The 17,299-nt window shown below is 40.9% G+C and overlaps 1 protein-coding gene across 1 annotated transcript; it reads right to left on the reverse strand.

The window, feature by feature from the left end:
• Positions 1-2,288: 2,288 nt before the first annotated feature.
• Positions 2,289-15,627, reverse strand: LOC139753428 (uncharacterized). The gene is made up of 8 exons (XM_071669914.1): positions 13,875-15,627; positions 12,996-13,074; positions 10,990-11,168; positions 9,889-10,036; positions 7,411-7,500; positions 7,230-7,311; positions 3,489-3,637; positions 2,289-3,233 (listed from the first exon to the last, which is right to left on the reverse strand). Exons 1-8 carry the CDS (start codon positions 15,319-15,321, stop codon positions 2,888-2,890), a joined length of 2,520 nt encoding a protein of 839 aa, XP_071526015.1. The 5' UTR covers positions 15,322-15,627; the 3' UTR covers positions 2,289-2,887.
• Between the last annotated feature and the right edge of the window lie 1,672 nt (positions 15,628-17,299).

Genomic DNA, 17,299 nt, shown 5'->3' on the forward strand with positions numbered 1-17,299 from the left:
ATAAAGTGGTGGAAATAAAAGTTTGTAATGGTATTAGGAAAAGAGGAAATGAAATGGGTAGGAAGTGGTGACTGTGAGTTCGCTTAGATAAGAGGCCTGTTTAAAGTGATATTGAGAGAGATTAAGAGAAGAGTGGCATAAGGTAAGAGTAAAGGTATTAAGGGGGAGTAAATGAAGAGTGTTAATTATTTAGGGATGCAGTTTATAAATGTGCAGGTGAAGTGTGTGGTATGTAGGTGTATGAGAAAGGGTTATGAGTGGTGGGATGATGTTAAATTGCTAGTGAAAGTGAAAAAAGAGGTGTATGAACATACCTGCAGGGAAGGATTCCAAGTAATTAGGAAGTGTACAAGAGAAAGCATGTGAAGCATCCAGTGTAAACCGTGGAAAGTGTCTGTGGAGCCTAGTTGTGGATAGGGAGCTGTGGTTTTGGTGCATTACACATGACAGCTGGAGAATGGATGTGAGCAGATGCAGCCTTTCTTATCTTTTCCTGGTGCATCCTTTCTGATGCGGGAAACGGCGATCTGGGGTAGGGGGCAGCAAGAGGTCAAGAAGGTAAATAAATGGTGAGAGTATCAATGAACTTCAAATAAGACTAAGAAAATGCTATGGAAGGAGGGGAATGGTGTGAGGAGAATAAAGAATGCTCTGGAGCATCAAGTCCAACTTAATGGATGGCACACTGATTGATAGAATATCTTTTAACTTTGTTGTATGTCAGTTATAGATCTCAGCAGATGCTTTGTGCAAATTTTCAGAAATTTTGTTGAAAACAGCATGTATATACACCATTTGCCAAACAATTCTTTTCATGTCAGTGTTGCACCAAAGTTAATCAAAACTTTTAAACGTAATGATTGAAGAATATAGCCATTCTTTGTTCATTGGACTGTGTGGTTAGTTCAGTACATAACCGCTTGAGATTCATCTTAAAAGCTGCCAAAAAGGTACACAACCTCGAACCATATTTCTCCAGAGGAGTAATAACACCATGACCAATAAAGTTTAGAAACAAATGAAGTGTGGGCTAGAAACTTTCTATCAATAAGATAGGTTAAATTGCCAGGGTAATAGTTAGCATATTCTTCTCCCTTAAAGCTATCATGGATTATTTTGAAGTTCAAAGGCTTCTTTTTGGAGCACCTGTCTGACACTGAAAGGTCCTTTTTCCCATTATATAAGTTCAAGAGAAAAGACTCAAACTGAAAAGAATCACCTGTGTGGAGTGATGACCAACTCAAACATGTCATTTGTCTTGTTTTCATTGCTATTTCACAAGACCCATCAAGCACCATCATAGAAAAATGCTATACGGAGACTCAAATTTCCTCCATTTAGAGCCAGGCGTATGTGAAACTTTCTGTGAATGATCAGGGAACTAGCCCCAGCACTGTTTAAAGAATAATGATGGTCAGCATATAATGCAGTGAAACCAGAAATCTAATGCATTTCCTATGTCACATGATCAAAAATAGGTTTCATTAAGGCAAGTTTTTATTGCTGGGTAGTCATTTTCAGCATGCTCTAAGATACTTAAACCAATTTTGGTCTACAGAAGGGAGATTTTTCTTGTTGCTGAACCTAAAAGGGGCATTTTGTTTCCTTCAGAGTTAGAAGTAACAATCTGAGGGTTAATAGACTGAAAAGGAACAGGAGATTCAAATTGTTTACTGTTGCTCTCCCCCCCCCCCCCCCCATCCAAACCTTGACTTCAAAATTATGTTGATTATCATTGCTAAAGCCAAAACTGACAAGCTCAGTACTATATATTTAAAATAACCTGTTTCATCTTAAATGGCTCTTAAGTGTGAAGTCCTTAATCAACCTGTGAACAAACTACTGGATGTGCAATTCCTGACTTTATGGTTGTCATCCTAGTAAGACTACAGATCACCACTGGTTTGTACTTCATGCACATTAACAAGGACACCTATACTGCTTTAATTGATCCGAGATTTGTATTTAATGCGGGTAACAGATGAATGATCCTGTAACTTGTGCCAGTTCTGATGACTAGATATGAGGAAATTTTTTTTCCCCTGTCTGCCGTAACAATCACTGCCCAACTGCTTATTTACATTTTATGTAAACAGGAAAACTAATAGAACTATTAGTGTAATGTCATGCCAATCTAACTTTAGTTAGAAACTCTAAAGTTCACTCTGAGGTTATGAAACATCTTGAAGCATCAGACTATTGATAGATTCTGTATATCTTACACATGAATCTTTAAACCTCTAAGAATTACTTAAGGTTGAAATCACTTGCTGATAGAAATAAAAGTGTGATAGTAACAAGTTTATTGCACCTTAAGTGTTTCCAGTTTTTTATATATAGATCTGAACTCTGAAAAATTTAATACCAGCTGAAATAAGATTTCAGGCTGATATATAAATAGTGCTTACTTTTTTAAGATAAATTAACTTTAGTTACAAAGGAATATCTCCCTGAACACTAGCAGAAAGGACAGCTTAAACAATAAAGCTGTTGCCATATTGCTCAGGCACACATAACAGTAACACAAGACAGAAAGTATTAAAGATGCAAAAGATTTTAGGTACTACAAATTTCATTCTGTATTTGAATTGTCCCTCTTGACAATCGGGTGTCTAAGACCAAAGACACAGGTGCCTTAGTTATTGAATGATGCTAGCAGATGTGCATATTTCCCTTTTACATTTGTGTGTCATGACAGTCATGTTCAAGGGAACAGACTCCTCATGTTGCATATGGAAACAGCTTTTGTTGAAGACTATGCTTCAACTGAAGATTCAATCTCTGATGGAGATGCAGTCTCTGGTAGGTAGGCAACTTGTCCTGTACACCTGAATGGATTCTTGATCTTTTGTCTTGATAAATCTCTCAGTGTTTTTCTGAGTAGCTCTCAGAAATGACTCTCTTTAGGTGGTGTTGTAGATTCATTTGCTCTCAAAGGTGTAGCTTCAGTGGTTGTCTCATCCCCAGACTCTAGGTTATGTTGATTGCCCAGACCCTCTCTCACTTCACTGGAGATGTGTGAGAATGTGACAGTAGTCTCATCAGCAGTACTAATGCCACAGGGAATTCCCCTTTGTTCCCCAAGAGGCATTTCACCATCTGAGTGACTGCTGGACACTGGCCTGTCCTCATGGTGGTTGTCTTCACCTGAGGGTTGGTTGGCTTCTGTGAGGATGCTGAGAGGTATGATCACCTGATTGTCGGGCTGAGGTATGAGTGAGGTGGCCAAGGACCTGCAGGATAGGATACAATTTTTACTATCATAGCAGATTGAAGGTAAGGTAGTTGTTGTGGTCAGATACAGTACATGAAACATACAGCAGACTCTCTAAGGAAGAAAGGAATAGCATTTCTCATTGGATTTCAAGTAACATGATCTTCCTAACCAGGCTATCTTGCTTATTGCAGTATCAGTATCAGCAAAGTTTACCCTCATGACATTAACTCTGAATTGAGTATACTGAAGAAAATTAGATATATAGAATTACCCTTGAGGCTTAAGAGAACCTCTAGTCATTGAGTTGCTGCTGGTGTGGTGGGCAGAGGAGCTAGTGGTGGTCTTGACTCCTGTAATGAATGTGATTGAGGATGTGTCCAGCTTTTCCCTCCCACAGCATCCGCCACATGAACCCCGCATCTGGTGGACACAAATCTGGTCACAAAATGTCCTCTTGTTTCTATGAATGATTAGTGAGGTGGCATGTTTATGTGTTGTAAGATGTAGTTGTCTCATACTATGAAAGCTGAAACAGATACATTTTTCTTTTCTTTCATATGTGTTTGCTGTTTCCTGTGTTAGCAAGGTAGAACCAGAAACAGATGAATAAAGGGCCTCATTGCTCACGTATTGCTCACGTCTGTTCTCTAGTTGTTATGTGTAATGCATCGAAATCACAGCTCCTATCTATATATTATTACTCCATCCCAGTTTAAAGGGACAGATCTAGTACATAATGCAGCTTATGTAAAAATTATTCACACATCCTCAACCTCTTCCCAGTGTATTAAAGTAGAATATTCTTCATTTATAAAAGTGTTCCTTACTTTTTCACTTTATATATTAAGTTGGTTCATCACTGAACACTAATGTCTCTTCATATCACCTCCAAAAATACAAAATGCTGATCATTCCTCTGATATCATCATCTGAAATATCCCAAGCCATGATCAGGTCTCTTGATTTATTTATCCATCTCTTGTCTTGTCAAACTTTCTTCCTAGTATCTTTTGCTGTAATATATATATCTACTTGACCATCCTATCTTCTGTCATATGTTATACTTGACCATACAGTTCTAAAGGTCTTTCACACATGTGCCTTTCTAATGACTTTTTCACTCCAGGTAACCAGGTAACCTTTTATTCAAGGTACTCTTAACTAAAGAAATTGTCCATCTCTTTTGCTCTTTAATTTTACTGATTCTGACTAACTTCCATTTGGGTCTCATAGTCATACATCAGCATTGGAACAAGGACTCCATCAAGCTTTTGGCACAGTATGCTTTAAATTTTTTTCTGTTCTTTATAACCTTCCGTGCACATCAGTTTTCCCCTTTGCATGACAATTTCAGCTTCAGTTTTGTCGTTACCATTCTTACTAAACTATGTTTCCAGTAATCTAATCTCATACACGAATATAAGTTCTTCGCCTTGCAAACTGACTTTACAGTCTGATTTCTCTTCCCTTTCAAAATCTAATGTCTTTTATTTGCATTCACTTTCAGCATCCTCCTCCAGCGTACATCACTGAAGCTGCCAACCAATTTGTGCTACTCTTTCTCTGCTTAGCTACCAGTACAGCATCATCTGTATACCCCAACTACTGCAATACTTAAGTGTCACTACAATTATCCTAGCTTTCTATCATTTCATGCAACTCTCCATCCATATAATTCTTAGGTAACTATGGTGACATCACTTAACCATGACACATTCCTATGATTCAAACCACTCATTTATACCACTACTTACCCTCACATATCTACACAACCTTTCTCCTCCTTAAATCCACCATCCTCAAAACACAAAAACAGGATCATTGTACCTACATCTCACAAACTATCTTAGAAAGAGTTATTGTTGTATAATTCTTATACTCATGCTTGCTCCATTTTTCTTTATAGAGTGGGAGTGTGACAACTTTCATCCAATTGTCAGACACCTGCCAACTTTTCTGTGTTTCCATACACACTTTCAAGATCTACTCCACGGCAGTTTCATCACTTTACCATCTTGTTCACCACTTTTTCTTTACCCTTAGCTTTCCCTTTCCTTTATATCTTTACCTATCTTCCTCCCTCCTCTATAGTGTCTTGCTCTCCCAAGTATTGGTAATTATTTCTCTATTCTCTCCTCTGTTCCTACTGTACCAACAGACAATGTCTTTTTAACCATCATCTCCAATGAGTTCTTTAAAATATCCCCTCCATCTCTTACAAACTTTATTTGTTGTAACTTGTATTCTCCCAGACTTCCTTACCTTCACTTCTTACACGTAAAGTACATTTGTTGTACTCTTACTTCTACTCTTGTTCACTCTCTTCCTTTGAAATTATTCAATGATTCTGTTTACTTCTGTTATCTTCATTTGCTTTTCTATTATTAATGTACACCATTCTTTCAACTATCCCATTGAGGGCTTGATATTTTATACTCTTTTGTTCACCCTACATCAGTATTTTCAGATTTAGCCTTTTCCAATAATTTTCGTCTGTCTTCATTTCAGCATGCTGTACCTCCTTTTCCACAACCCATACATGACATACTGCACTCTGACAGCCTTCAACAAAGTGGTCAAATTCACTATCACAGAGGTGGGAGCAATTACATATGGGATGGCTTAAACATTTCCATAGGCATGATGCTAGACATTAGTCAAAATCTGACTTAAGATTGAGAGATAAGCCTCAGACAGTAAGTAGCTGATACATCTAGCAGGTGTCAGCATGGGTTTGAATGCAGAACAGTACAGACTTGCTAAATACTTCTTTTAATATCAAACTTAAACCAACTATACATTATATGCAGAAATGCAGCACACCATCACTTTTAAGCTGTCTTGAGGGCAAATTCAAGAAAGCAATTTAGAAACAGTTTCACAAACACGAAACAAAAATTTGATGCTTCCCAGGCAAGAGCACAATGAAGTCTTGTGAAAACTGTATCAATCGTTACCATACATCATATTATCTTGCTGGAAAGAATTATTAAACAAGAAATGATAACCATTAAGAATGTAGGTAAATGTAGTGATGAAGTGCCAAGACGTATACAAGAGAGGAGTGCAGTTTCCATGAGAACAGAACTGTCTTCACACTCGATCCTTACATCATTTCTCTTACACCTAGTTTTTAACTGTAGCATCAGTATGTCTAAAGCAGCTTGTGATTATAGGAGTCTGTTTCGATGAGTGGGTCAATTATTAGGGAAAAGATATGCATGTACTATCTAAAGCTACAATTCAAGTTTTGTGATTGTCAGATTCTTGTCAGTGCTTAACCAATCAAGTTTTAGAATTAGGATGTAAAGAATGATTGTATCTTTTGTTTTAATGTTCTACTGTAGTATAAGTACAGCTACTTATGACAAGGAGGCATTGATATGGAACCATGTGCCATGAATCAAAGATGAAAAAAGATGCAGAGTTGGGCTTTGAGTACATCTTATGTGTATACTTTATAGTCTTTCATCCTTCAATATGTCTGTAATTTAATACCTTTTTATTTCTTGAATAATTTTAAATAGGTCGGTCGGTAACAGCTTCATGGAATTCTGCAGAGCTTTTGTCCCTTTCATGATTACATCACTTGACATGAAACCATGTGTTCACATTAGACTATCATTCATGGAACACATCTGAAATTCCCCTTATTATCAACAACTTCCTGATTCTTTGGTTTTCTACAGATGTCTTTCAGTTTTACACATTCTTTTTTATTTTTTGATAATTAGAATTGTAAAAGTTTGTGACTGACAACATACCAGAATTGTTTATATTCCAGATGTTTATTACATTAGTCTTTAGTAAGTGACCAGGCCAAACAACTGTTTACATCCCTGGCCTCAACTTTTCACATTTTTTTCTTGTCATGTTTAAAGCATCAGATAGTATGAGTATATGTGAAGGAAAAGCCTCATGTATTACAATTTAGAGGACATTCATGCACGTACAGTTTCACTCCACATTTGATGTACTCATTTAGAGAACATCTGTAGCATGTGGTCCTGACCTTGTTAAGATTTGCCTTCTTGCAGACGAAGACCAGGAAGATGGAGAAGCCCTGCAGAGAGTTGACAATATCCAGGAAGATCCTGAGAAAGCCAAGGAAGTTGGTAAATGTCAAACAAGGTTTCATATGCAAAGGTGCTTACATATATCACAGTACACATGAAACTCATGTGTACACTCACCAGGCTTGGCATGACCCTTCCTGCCATGAGATGACTTCGGTGACCCATGTGACCCCCATCACCAGGAACAGCTTCACGCACAGCCAGAACCTATAACGTAAACCACGGTGGCATCAGAACCTGATGTTTGCAGGCATATAGAAGCACAGTGATGATATACTGCATTACTTATAAAAAGAAAGTGACATTCCAACAGGGTTTCAGGGTGACTATAAGAGATGTACCTACAGTAATTAATTCCTTGACCCTGATTGGAATGCAGCACTGGAGCTAAAGAACCTCAAAAAGAGGTTCTGAATAATGTGTGGAAGGAGAGAATGTTATCTAGAAGGGCAAAAGTGGGTATGTCTGAAGAAAATGGTTGTCCCACTAATGTTATATGGATGCGAGTCATGGACTAGAGATAAGGCTGTATGGAGGAGGGTGGATGTGATGGAGATTAAATGTTTGAGGACAATATATAGCATGAGGTAGTTTGATAAAGTAACGAAAGGGTAAGAGAGAGGCATGGTAATAAAAGAAGTGTAGTTGAGAAAGCTGAAGAGGGTGTGGTAAAATGGTTAGGATATATGGAGAGAATGAATGAGGAAAAGTTGACAAAGAGAATATGAACATCAGAAGTGTAGGGAACAAGGAGAGCAGGGAGACCAAATTGGAGATGGAAGGATTTTGAGCAATTGGTGTCTGAACCTGCAGGAGGGTAAAAGGCATGCATGCAATGATGTGGAGCTGTAGTTCAGTGCATTATTCTTGACAGCTAAAAAGTGGATGTAAGATGTGGTCATTTTTCTTGTGTTCCTGGCGCTACATCACTAATGTGAGAAACAGTGATCCAGTATGATATTTTTTTTTTTTTTTTCTTTGTCGCTGTCTCCCGCGTTTGCGAGGTAGCGCAAGGAAACAGACGAAAGAAATGGCCCAACCCACCCCCATACACATACGTCCACACATGCAAATATACATACCTACACAGCTTTCCATGGTTTACCCCAGACGCTTCACATGCCGTGATTCAATCCACTGACAGCACGTCAACCCCGGTATACCACATCGCTCCAATTCACTCTATTCCTTGCCCTCCTTTCACCCTCCTGCATGTTCAGGCCCCGATCACACAAAATCTTTTTCACTCCATCTTTCCACCTCCAATTTGGTCTCCCACTTCTCCTCGTTCCCTCCACCTCCAACACATATATCCTCTTGGTCAATCTTTCCTCACTCATTCTCTCCATGTGCCCAAACCATTTCAAAACACCCTCTTCTGCTCTCTCAACCACGCTCTTTTTTATTTCCACACATCTCTCTTACCCTTACATTACTTACTCGATCAAACCACCTCACACCACATATTGTCCTCAAACATCTCATTTCCAGCACATCCACCCTCCTGTGCACAAATCTCTCCATAGCCCACGCCTCGCAACCATACAACATTGTTGGAACCACTATTCCTTCAAACATAGCCATTTTTGCTTTCGGAGATAATGTTCTCGACTTCCACACATTCTTCAAGGCTCCCAGGATTTTTGCCCCCTCCCCCACCCTATGATTTACTTCCGCTTCCATGGTTCCATCCGCTGCCAGATCCACTCCCAGATATCTAAAACACTTTACTTCCTCCAGTTTTTCTCCATTCAAACTTACCTCCCAATTGCCTTGACCCTCAACCCTACTGTACCTAATAACCTTGCTCTTATTCACATTTACTCTTAACTTTCTTCTTTCACACACTTTACCAAACTCAGTCACCAGCTTCTGCAGTTTCTCACAGGGGATAGGGTAAAAAGAATACTTCCCAAGTATTCCCTGTCGTAAAAGGAGATTAAAAGGGTTAAGAGTGGGGGCTGGAAATCCTACCCTCTACTTTTACTTTCCAGAAGAGGGATCAGAGAAAGGTGCCAAGTGAGGAGCTTTCCCATTAAGGCTCGGTCATTTGTTCTGGAAACGCTACCTCGCAAACGCGGGGAATAGTGAATATGATTGAAGAAATTTCTTTTTTTACATACATATTCGCCAAGCTGAGGGTGGAAGGATGGAGTGAGATTTTAAGTGATCGAGGCCTGAGCATGCAGGAGGGTGAAGGGCGTGCACAGAATGGAGTGAACTGGAATGAAGTGGTATACTGGGGTCGACATGCTGTCAATGGACGGAACCAAGGTATGTGAAACGTATGGGGCAAACCACGGAAAGGTCTGTGGGCCTGGATGTGGATAGGGAGCTGTGGTTTCCAGGCATTGCACATGACAACTAAAGAATGAGTGAGAGCGGATGTGGTCTTTCTTCGTCTGTTTAGTGGCGTTACCTCGCTGATGCAGGGGGTGGTAATGCTCTTTCCTTTGGAGCGGGGTGGCGCCGTAAATGGACGAAGGCAAGTGTGATTCATGTATAGAGTTTAATAGAAATCACAAACTTACAACATACGTAGCTCTACAGACGACAGTACAACAATGAGGGGATGGCAACTGTGGTGGAGCTCACCTCTCTCTGGTGTGAGTGCTGCTCCTCCGGAGGTCAGAGTTGTTCCGGGAACGGATGAGAATATACGCCACCATCCCGAAGAAGATGATGTTGAGCACGACCATTGCTAGCACAAACCCATACAGGTACACCCATAATGATGATGTATCTGCGAAAGCCGACGTATAGTACTCATGACAGGTTTATGACGAGGTTATCTGCTGTAGGAGACTAATTTTGATGTCCTTATGTATGTAGATGTAGGTTGGGTACGGGATGGTTATCAAAGGACTTGTATGCAAAACAAACAAGTCACAGGGCCAGTAGAGCTTTCATAAACATAAAAAGTACTTTCCAACACCTTGATATTTGACACGTCATGAATATACAGTCAAGGAAATGAAGGCGACTTCACGAACAAGCATACAGTGGACTTACGATCACAAAAGACTGGACTAATGTGCAAATGGAGACGGAAATTACTATACACATACAAAGTGGATTCATAGCACACATGATCAGTAATATTGCAGTTTGTAATACAGACTATTTTCTTTTTTTTTTTTAGCACGCATGGGCTTATGTACATGGTCACTGGACTTGTCAATAAGCTACAATTGAACAGTGGAATCATCATACACAAAAGGATCCCCAACTTTATTGCACTTCACATGTACACCAGCAGATTCTTCTTACAGACGGGTACTAGGGTCTTTCGTAAACACTCACCAGATTCTATCATACTCATAGACTGGTGTTATGCATCCCAAATGTACAGACAATAAATTACGGTTACATAAAAGACAGACAATAGATTTCTTAGGTACGGAGGTATACATAGTCACTGGACTCATCATGAACAAGGTACAAGACGTCGCGCCCAAACAGACACAACTAACCAACCATAAAATTCTTATGACGTCAGACCTTCCGTACACGACGCACTATATTTTCCATACACCCATACAAGCTGGTACCCAACGCCACCAGACCCGGTGGCTATTGAGTGGTACAAGTGACGTATTACCAATTCAAAGTAGAACCTTCTGTATGAAGTGAAGAAACAGACGATACGAGTACAAATTATCTGCAGCATCTTGTTTAGAACAAGGGAGTACTTACTCTGAAACCAACAAGTCTTGTCACTGAAGTTTGGTCGTATGACGTGGTACGTATCCGGGAGTACCTCCATGATGACGGCTACGATGGTGATAAGGAAGGAGCAACCCCAAGCGTAGAGCGAGAAGAGCCTGAAGCGTTTCCTGGTCTTCCTTGCCCCTCGCGACACCGTCCTCATCATGCTGTGTGGCGGTCGACACTTTATTAATAATGTGCATCTTACTTGATTTACTGAAATGATCTATGCAGGGTTTCATTGGCTTTTTAGATTTTCTCTGTTAGAGATGAGGCAATCCCTGTGTATTCTGCAATTACGCCTCATTACAATATGTAGTCAAAACCTATGTCTCGTACCTATAGTTTTACTACTTTAGTTTAGATATACATTTCATATTATTAGTCTTGAAAGGCCAATATCATGTAATTCATGTGATATCAGGCAAACTAGCAAGAAGACATTTTCAAAATATATGTTAATATCTTCGGAAGAAATGGCTTCAGACATCTGATATAATCGTACAGGAAATAATAATACGGCTGTAATCATACAGTAACACTAGACATAATGATAGGATCTTTGACCATATCCTTCGAGGTTAAGTCAAAGGGCAGGTAATCATAGCAAAGGATTGCATTCCTTGTTCTTTAAGGGTTATACTGTTGTGCTTAAAGGTGGTATCGTCGTGCTCAAAGGTCATACCGCCGTGATCTAGGGGCAAATATATCGACGCTGTGCTCATGATCGGTCGCACATACAACAGTTTCCCTAAAAATATAATGAAAATTAGGTGTTGAATCTACGATGCAACAGGAGGAAAACCATCAATGGAACTGCAGTGATAAGCAAGGAAAGATGTTTAGACAGCCCACATTTAAAACGTAAATTTTCTCATTAATTTCCATAGATTAACTTCATTTGAATGATAGATTTTTTTTCAACTTTCCTCGATCAAAGACAAAATGACAAATGATAAAGATGAGAGACTCACAGGGTCTAACAAGATGTTAAAAACAGAAACTATTTTCGTGTCATATTGTCATTGCTCCTCTCAGGCACCATGATATCCTGTGCCATCATAACATATACCATTTTGCCTTTAATTCCCGACGGTGGAAGTCCTACGTTCAAATACTTCCCAAGTACTTGAGTCACGTCAGAAAGACAGGGCGAACTTCCACCGAATGTTTGTTCACCACTTCCTAGAAATAAAGCCAACAAGCGGAAGAGAGTATGTGTAAACTGGCAGCTCACGACACAATCTCATTCAAGACTTTCTTATCTAATCTTGAGTGAGAATCAGTGGTACCTGATATAAACTCCCCTCCACCCCTCACACACTCCAATGCTCCCTAGGACGTTGTGTGGAATTTACAGTTTTTCAACCGACATTTCCTGAAGTAGGGAAATGATGGGCTCCTTTGGAATGGGAAATTGTGTCTTCGAATGCAGACTGTATTCCTTTACATCCGTTGACGATGATACAGCCTCGCAGAAGGTAACTTTAGCTGTGTAACAAAAGGCAAGAGGAGTCAGCTAACAAAGCCCTAATGATACAAAGGAATACAAAGATCTTTTTGAAGAAAAACTGTTTGTGGTAGTTTGTGATAAGATGTAAATGCGTTTACATGACTCGATGATGAACAGTTCTTTGAAGTAGGGAGGAACCTACCAACTACAGCACATGATAAGCTAGAAACGAGCAGAAAAAGAAAGCAAAGAAATATTTCTGTTGTAAATACTGATACAGTTTCATTGTTGCTACAGAAATATTTCTGGACATCTTTGACTCGTTTCTTGTTTTGAGCTCTAGTTTGGTATTTTTCTTTCTCAAAGAACTGTTTATTGTCGGCATACGAACATTCATAAATTTGTATTTGCATACGAGCTTGTGTGTTCTCATAAGTTGTTCATATTGCCTGGAGTTGTGCAAATGGAATCGGAGAAATATTCCAGTTCTTTTCAATCTACTTCTGTATGTTTTATAGAAGTGGTGTGTGGGAGTCCATACCTGAGGCTCCTCCAGATGTCGAAGCACATGACGTTCAGCCAGAAGAAGGCGGCCAGGAAGCTCCAGTGCATTACAGAGGCTGTGGAGGAACGGCCATGTTGAGTTAAGACATCAGAGCATCGGGTGTTGGTGCGGACGTAGACAGGAGGAGAACATCGGGTGATGGAGTTGACGTTGACGGTAGTTGATGTACCATTCAGGTGGATTGTGGGGGCTTACATCAGTACAGATTCAGTGAGTTTTATACAACGAAGGTTTTTTCATAGCAGAGGAGTTAATGGTAAAGGCACTATGATCATTCTTATGGGGAGTTTGATGCTATAAATAAGGTCGTGAAGATGCTATAGTGGCTGGCGGTGCAGTGTGGAGGGAGGGCTGTGTGGTGGTGCTGTGGTGAGGACTGTGTGATAGAGCTGTAGGGGACTCTGCCTGATGGAGCTGGAACAAGATTGCTGTTCATGACGGTGCTGTCATTGGAAGAAATGTTTGTGGCTCTCTGTGTTTGTTGTTCCAGAAGCTAACGAGACCAGAGGCGGTGTGTGAAAAGATTGAAAGTGAGGATGTTAGATTAAGTCACAGTGAGTGATAGAGTACATATATGTAGGGGGTTCGTTAAGCTCAGCAATAGAGATAGCACCTATTCAGTATGGGACTTTGAATCCAGGGATAAATATAAGATACGTGAAACACTACCAGGAAAAGGAAACACGAGAATCCTGAACGTTTTCGTTTATCGCTACCTCTTCAGAGGACTAGTTACCAATTATTCTGTGACTAGTCCTGTGAAGATGTAGTGATGCACGAAAGCGCTCATGATTCTCGTGTTTTCTTTTTCAATTGGAGTTTCTACATTTATGATGTCACATGTTTATGACTTACCCATAAACCTGCATAATCCCGGAGGAATCTTGGCTGTTGCCAGGCGGGTGATGGCCAGCGTGAGGTAAGCCAGCAGTAGCATGGACACCAGGGACAAGAGGCACTTGCCGTGCAACTTCTGGTGAAGCTCCGGTAGGCTGGCATACAATACCAGGGTCAGGCACAGGAAGACGCAAGATACCAGGAGGAGGCTCGGGTACAGGTAGTTCCGTGCTACTACTATACACTGCGGATCCTGAAGTTCTTCGGGGAAACAGACGAGTGCCTGGGTTTGCACGAACCCTTCACTTCGGAAGTGGTCGAGGCAGTAGCTGTCGGATGGGTAGGGTTCCGAAAAGCTGGCCACATATAGGAATCCGTCGATCGATAAGAAGAATTTGTCATCTTCGTGAACGTCAGGTTCGAGAGGGAAGACACTCTGGCAAGGAAATCCATAAACTGTCCTTAAATCTTCAGGTGGAGAAATGGGGGTTAGACCATCAGCCTCATAGAAAGATGGTTCCCATACCTCGCTGTCACTCCTGACAGGTGCACAACTAAACCCATCGATCAGTTGGGCTTCTGGACAACACTTCCGCACACAGGTGGCCTTGGCACAGGGATCATGGTAGCAAAGTTTCACGACATAGTCCTCCGTGCCCACCTCTATACCCACACAGTAATTCTGCTGTTGCTCTCTCTTTTGTGAGTTGGATGACGACCAAACTACCGATGCATTACCTGACTGGTACACAAGAGATGCTTCCTTAGGACTGAGCCGTAGACGATGCATCTCCTCAGGGTCCGTGCATGATATGTCGGCAATTTCACCTTCGTACTCCTGCCACTTTAAAGGTACTTCATCTACCGTTATAGGTGGCGAGAAGATCTGGTTAGTGAGACCAGTGCAGTCATCGGCAGCAAGGGCGTGGCCCTTAGCACAGCAGCGAGGAACCTGTGGTGATGGAAGGCAGACGTGTGCCTCCCAGGACCATGGCCTCCCCTCCTCATCAAGAGTGTGGTCGATACAGTATTGTATAAACTCGACTTCTTGCCAATACAAGTTGCCAGAGACAAGGAGGCAGAACTGGTCGTCTGAATTACGGTTTGAATCGAGTATAGCGAGGGAATGACCAATAGGGCATGCAGGCTCACCAACCATCACGCTGTCAAGTTTATTAGTACTGACGACGGAGGTCAGTCCCGTCTCGGGGTCAAGCATCACAACGAAAGTCTGAGAATCCTTGCATCGGGAGCCATCCCAAATTTGGTGTCCGTCACACCGACATTTACGTAATGTTACATCGAATGACTGAGATTTACGGAAGGCGATGTTTCCATGTGTTATCTGGTTAGGGTAGTCATCGAGGTGTGGTGAGTACTCGAGGGGATGTACACTCTCCGTCCCTGAGACTGTGGATAACGTTAGCATCAACCCCGCCAAAGTTAATGGCACCCGCACCGCCATGGTTATGGTGCCGTCGTTTCGCTTCACTACAGAGGCACCGAGCAGATCATCACCACCAGGGCACAGGAGAGTTCGTACAGACCTTCACTACACTGATCTTGAACGAGTCAAATAGCGTCACAGCACCATTAACAAACAGCTCCACGCGTGAGGCGGGGAGTGCATTCTGCTGACTTGGCTAGGGAAGGCGACCGCGCGCGCACTCACACACACACACACACACACACAACCACACTTGGTGGTTACTTATACTACCGTACGATAGGGTTGCTGGACGCACACTGCCGCACGAGCACCACTACCACTGTATACTACCATCCCCTTGCTCCCTCTTCCCCCCTCCACTTGTTATCTTTCAGGAGCTTATCAGGAAAGATAACGCTTGGGGTTATCAGGTGAGCTTTCCAAGTGTAGTTGCATATGTAGATATCTGGCTGAGTCCTATGGAGACATACTGTAGGTTAGATAAGCAGGAGTAACTTTATCAGATGGTGTGATACGAGGGTCACCAAGTAATGTAACATGTTGAGTCACCTGGCGAATTAGCAGATTTACTAGGTGGTGTGACATGTTGAGTTACCTCATGGAGTAATAGGAAATTGGTTAGGTTACATGACGTAGAGTTATGTATTGGGGTAACAGGAGTGTGACTAGGTGGTGTAATCGGTAAAGGAATTTCGGATCTTCCATTCTCTCCCTCAAAGATCTTCATCACTTTCTAACCTGTCCTTTATAATGTGAAAGAAAAGATATTCTGATTTTATAGATATACCATCGAAAACTGTCACATTCTCTTTCTTGGTGGTGCGAGTTGTGAAGAGGGTAACATGAAGGGTTACCGGATGGTCTGTTAATACGATTATTTCATGAGTAACATATGGAGTTAACAGATGTAGTTAGATGATGGACTGCCATGTTGGACCATCAATAAGTGGACACATATAAGTGGGCTTAGGTTGTGTGATATATGAGGTTGCCTGGTAGGATGGCACATGGAAAATTTGACCACAATTCTTTGAACACATGTAGTATATTGGAATACACTACCACCGTGTGATATCAAGGCATAAACTACATTTAAATCGATGATCGAAAAAAAAATAACATTATTAATCACGTGAAAAAGCGTGGTTTATCCATTTACCATTATCATACACGCAAAAGTAGAGCCCTACACATGGGGATGCATCAACACGATCAGTAGATACATTCATGTGGCCCATCAGATTTATTGTAGCACACCCTGTGCCTCCGTGTATCTGGTGTATCTGTAAAACCATTGAGTTCATAGATAATACCCACCATACTTTGCAGTTTAAACCTTTTATCTAAAATGATGTTTTTCCCCAAAAGGCTGATAAGTATCCTAACTCTGCCCCAGCGATGGTTACTTTTCAACTTTTAATTAAGATTTGAATTGGCATTTTATGTCTAAGTTTTACATGCCTGAAGGATTCCCAGATATTCTTTAGTGATAATGGTAGTGGACTTTCAAAATCTTGAACTCCTGAGCGCGACTTTACGATCCTTGAACAAAACGGTACAACCCTTGAGCACAATGGTACGACAGTTGGATGATCATCCGCTGGCCTTTAATCTGATCCTCAAGGAACATGTTAAAGACCAGGCCATCATACTCAAGGGTAGTACTGTAACGTTGAAGGGTCTCATTGTCGTACTCAAGGGTCACATTGTCATGCTCAAAGGTCGTAACGTTGTTCTCAAGGGAGCAATTTACTTGCTGTAAAATGACCTGAGCTTGTGAACGCTTGAACTTTCGATATCTCCGAAAACAAACAATATCGCAACTTTACATTATTTCGCTGCAGTAAAATGGGTCTGTCAGAGTATTCATAGATCAAGTGTATTTACCATTATTGATATACTCTGACAACATTGTATCGAAATTTCTCAACAAGTGGACCTGGCGACAAATTTTTAACATCAAATAATTACTTGATATTATGGTTATCTCCAC

The sequence above is a fragment of the Panulirus ornatus genome, chromosome 14, assembly GCF_036320965.1.
Source record: "Panulirus ornatus isolate Po-2019 chromosome 14, ASM3632096v1, whole genome shotgun sequence".
Taxonomy (NCBI): domain Eukaryota; kingdom Metazoa; phylum Arthropoda; class Malacostraca; order Decapoda; family Palinuridae; genus Panulirus; species Panulirus ornatus.

Bases quoted from the DNA above. Each gene is read 5' to 3' on its own strand.
- LOC139753428 (XM_071669914.1), bottom strand. From the start codon at position 15,321: ATGGCGGTGCGGGTGCCATTAACTTTGGCGGGGTTGATGCTAACGTTA. The intron at 13,075-13,874 runs GTAAGTCATAAA...GTTCCTCCACAG, and splicing joins GGGATTATGCAGGTTTATGG to CCTCTGTAATGCACTGGAGC. The intron at 3,234-3,488 runs GTAATTCTATAT...CCTATCCTGCAG, and splicing joins GGTTCTCTTAAGCCTCAAGG to GTCCTTGGCCACCTCACTCA.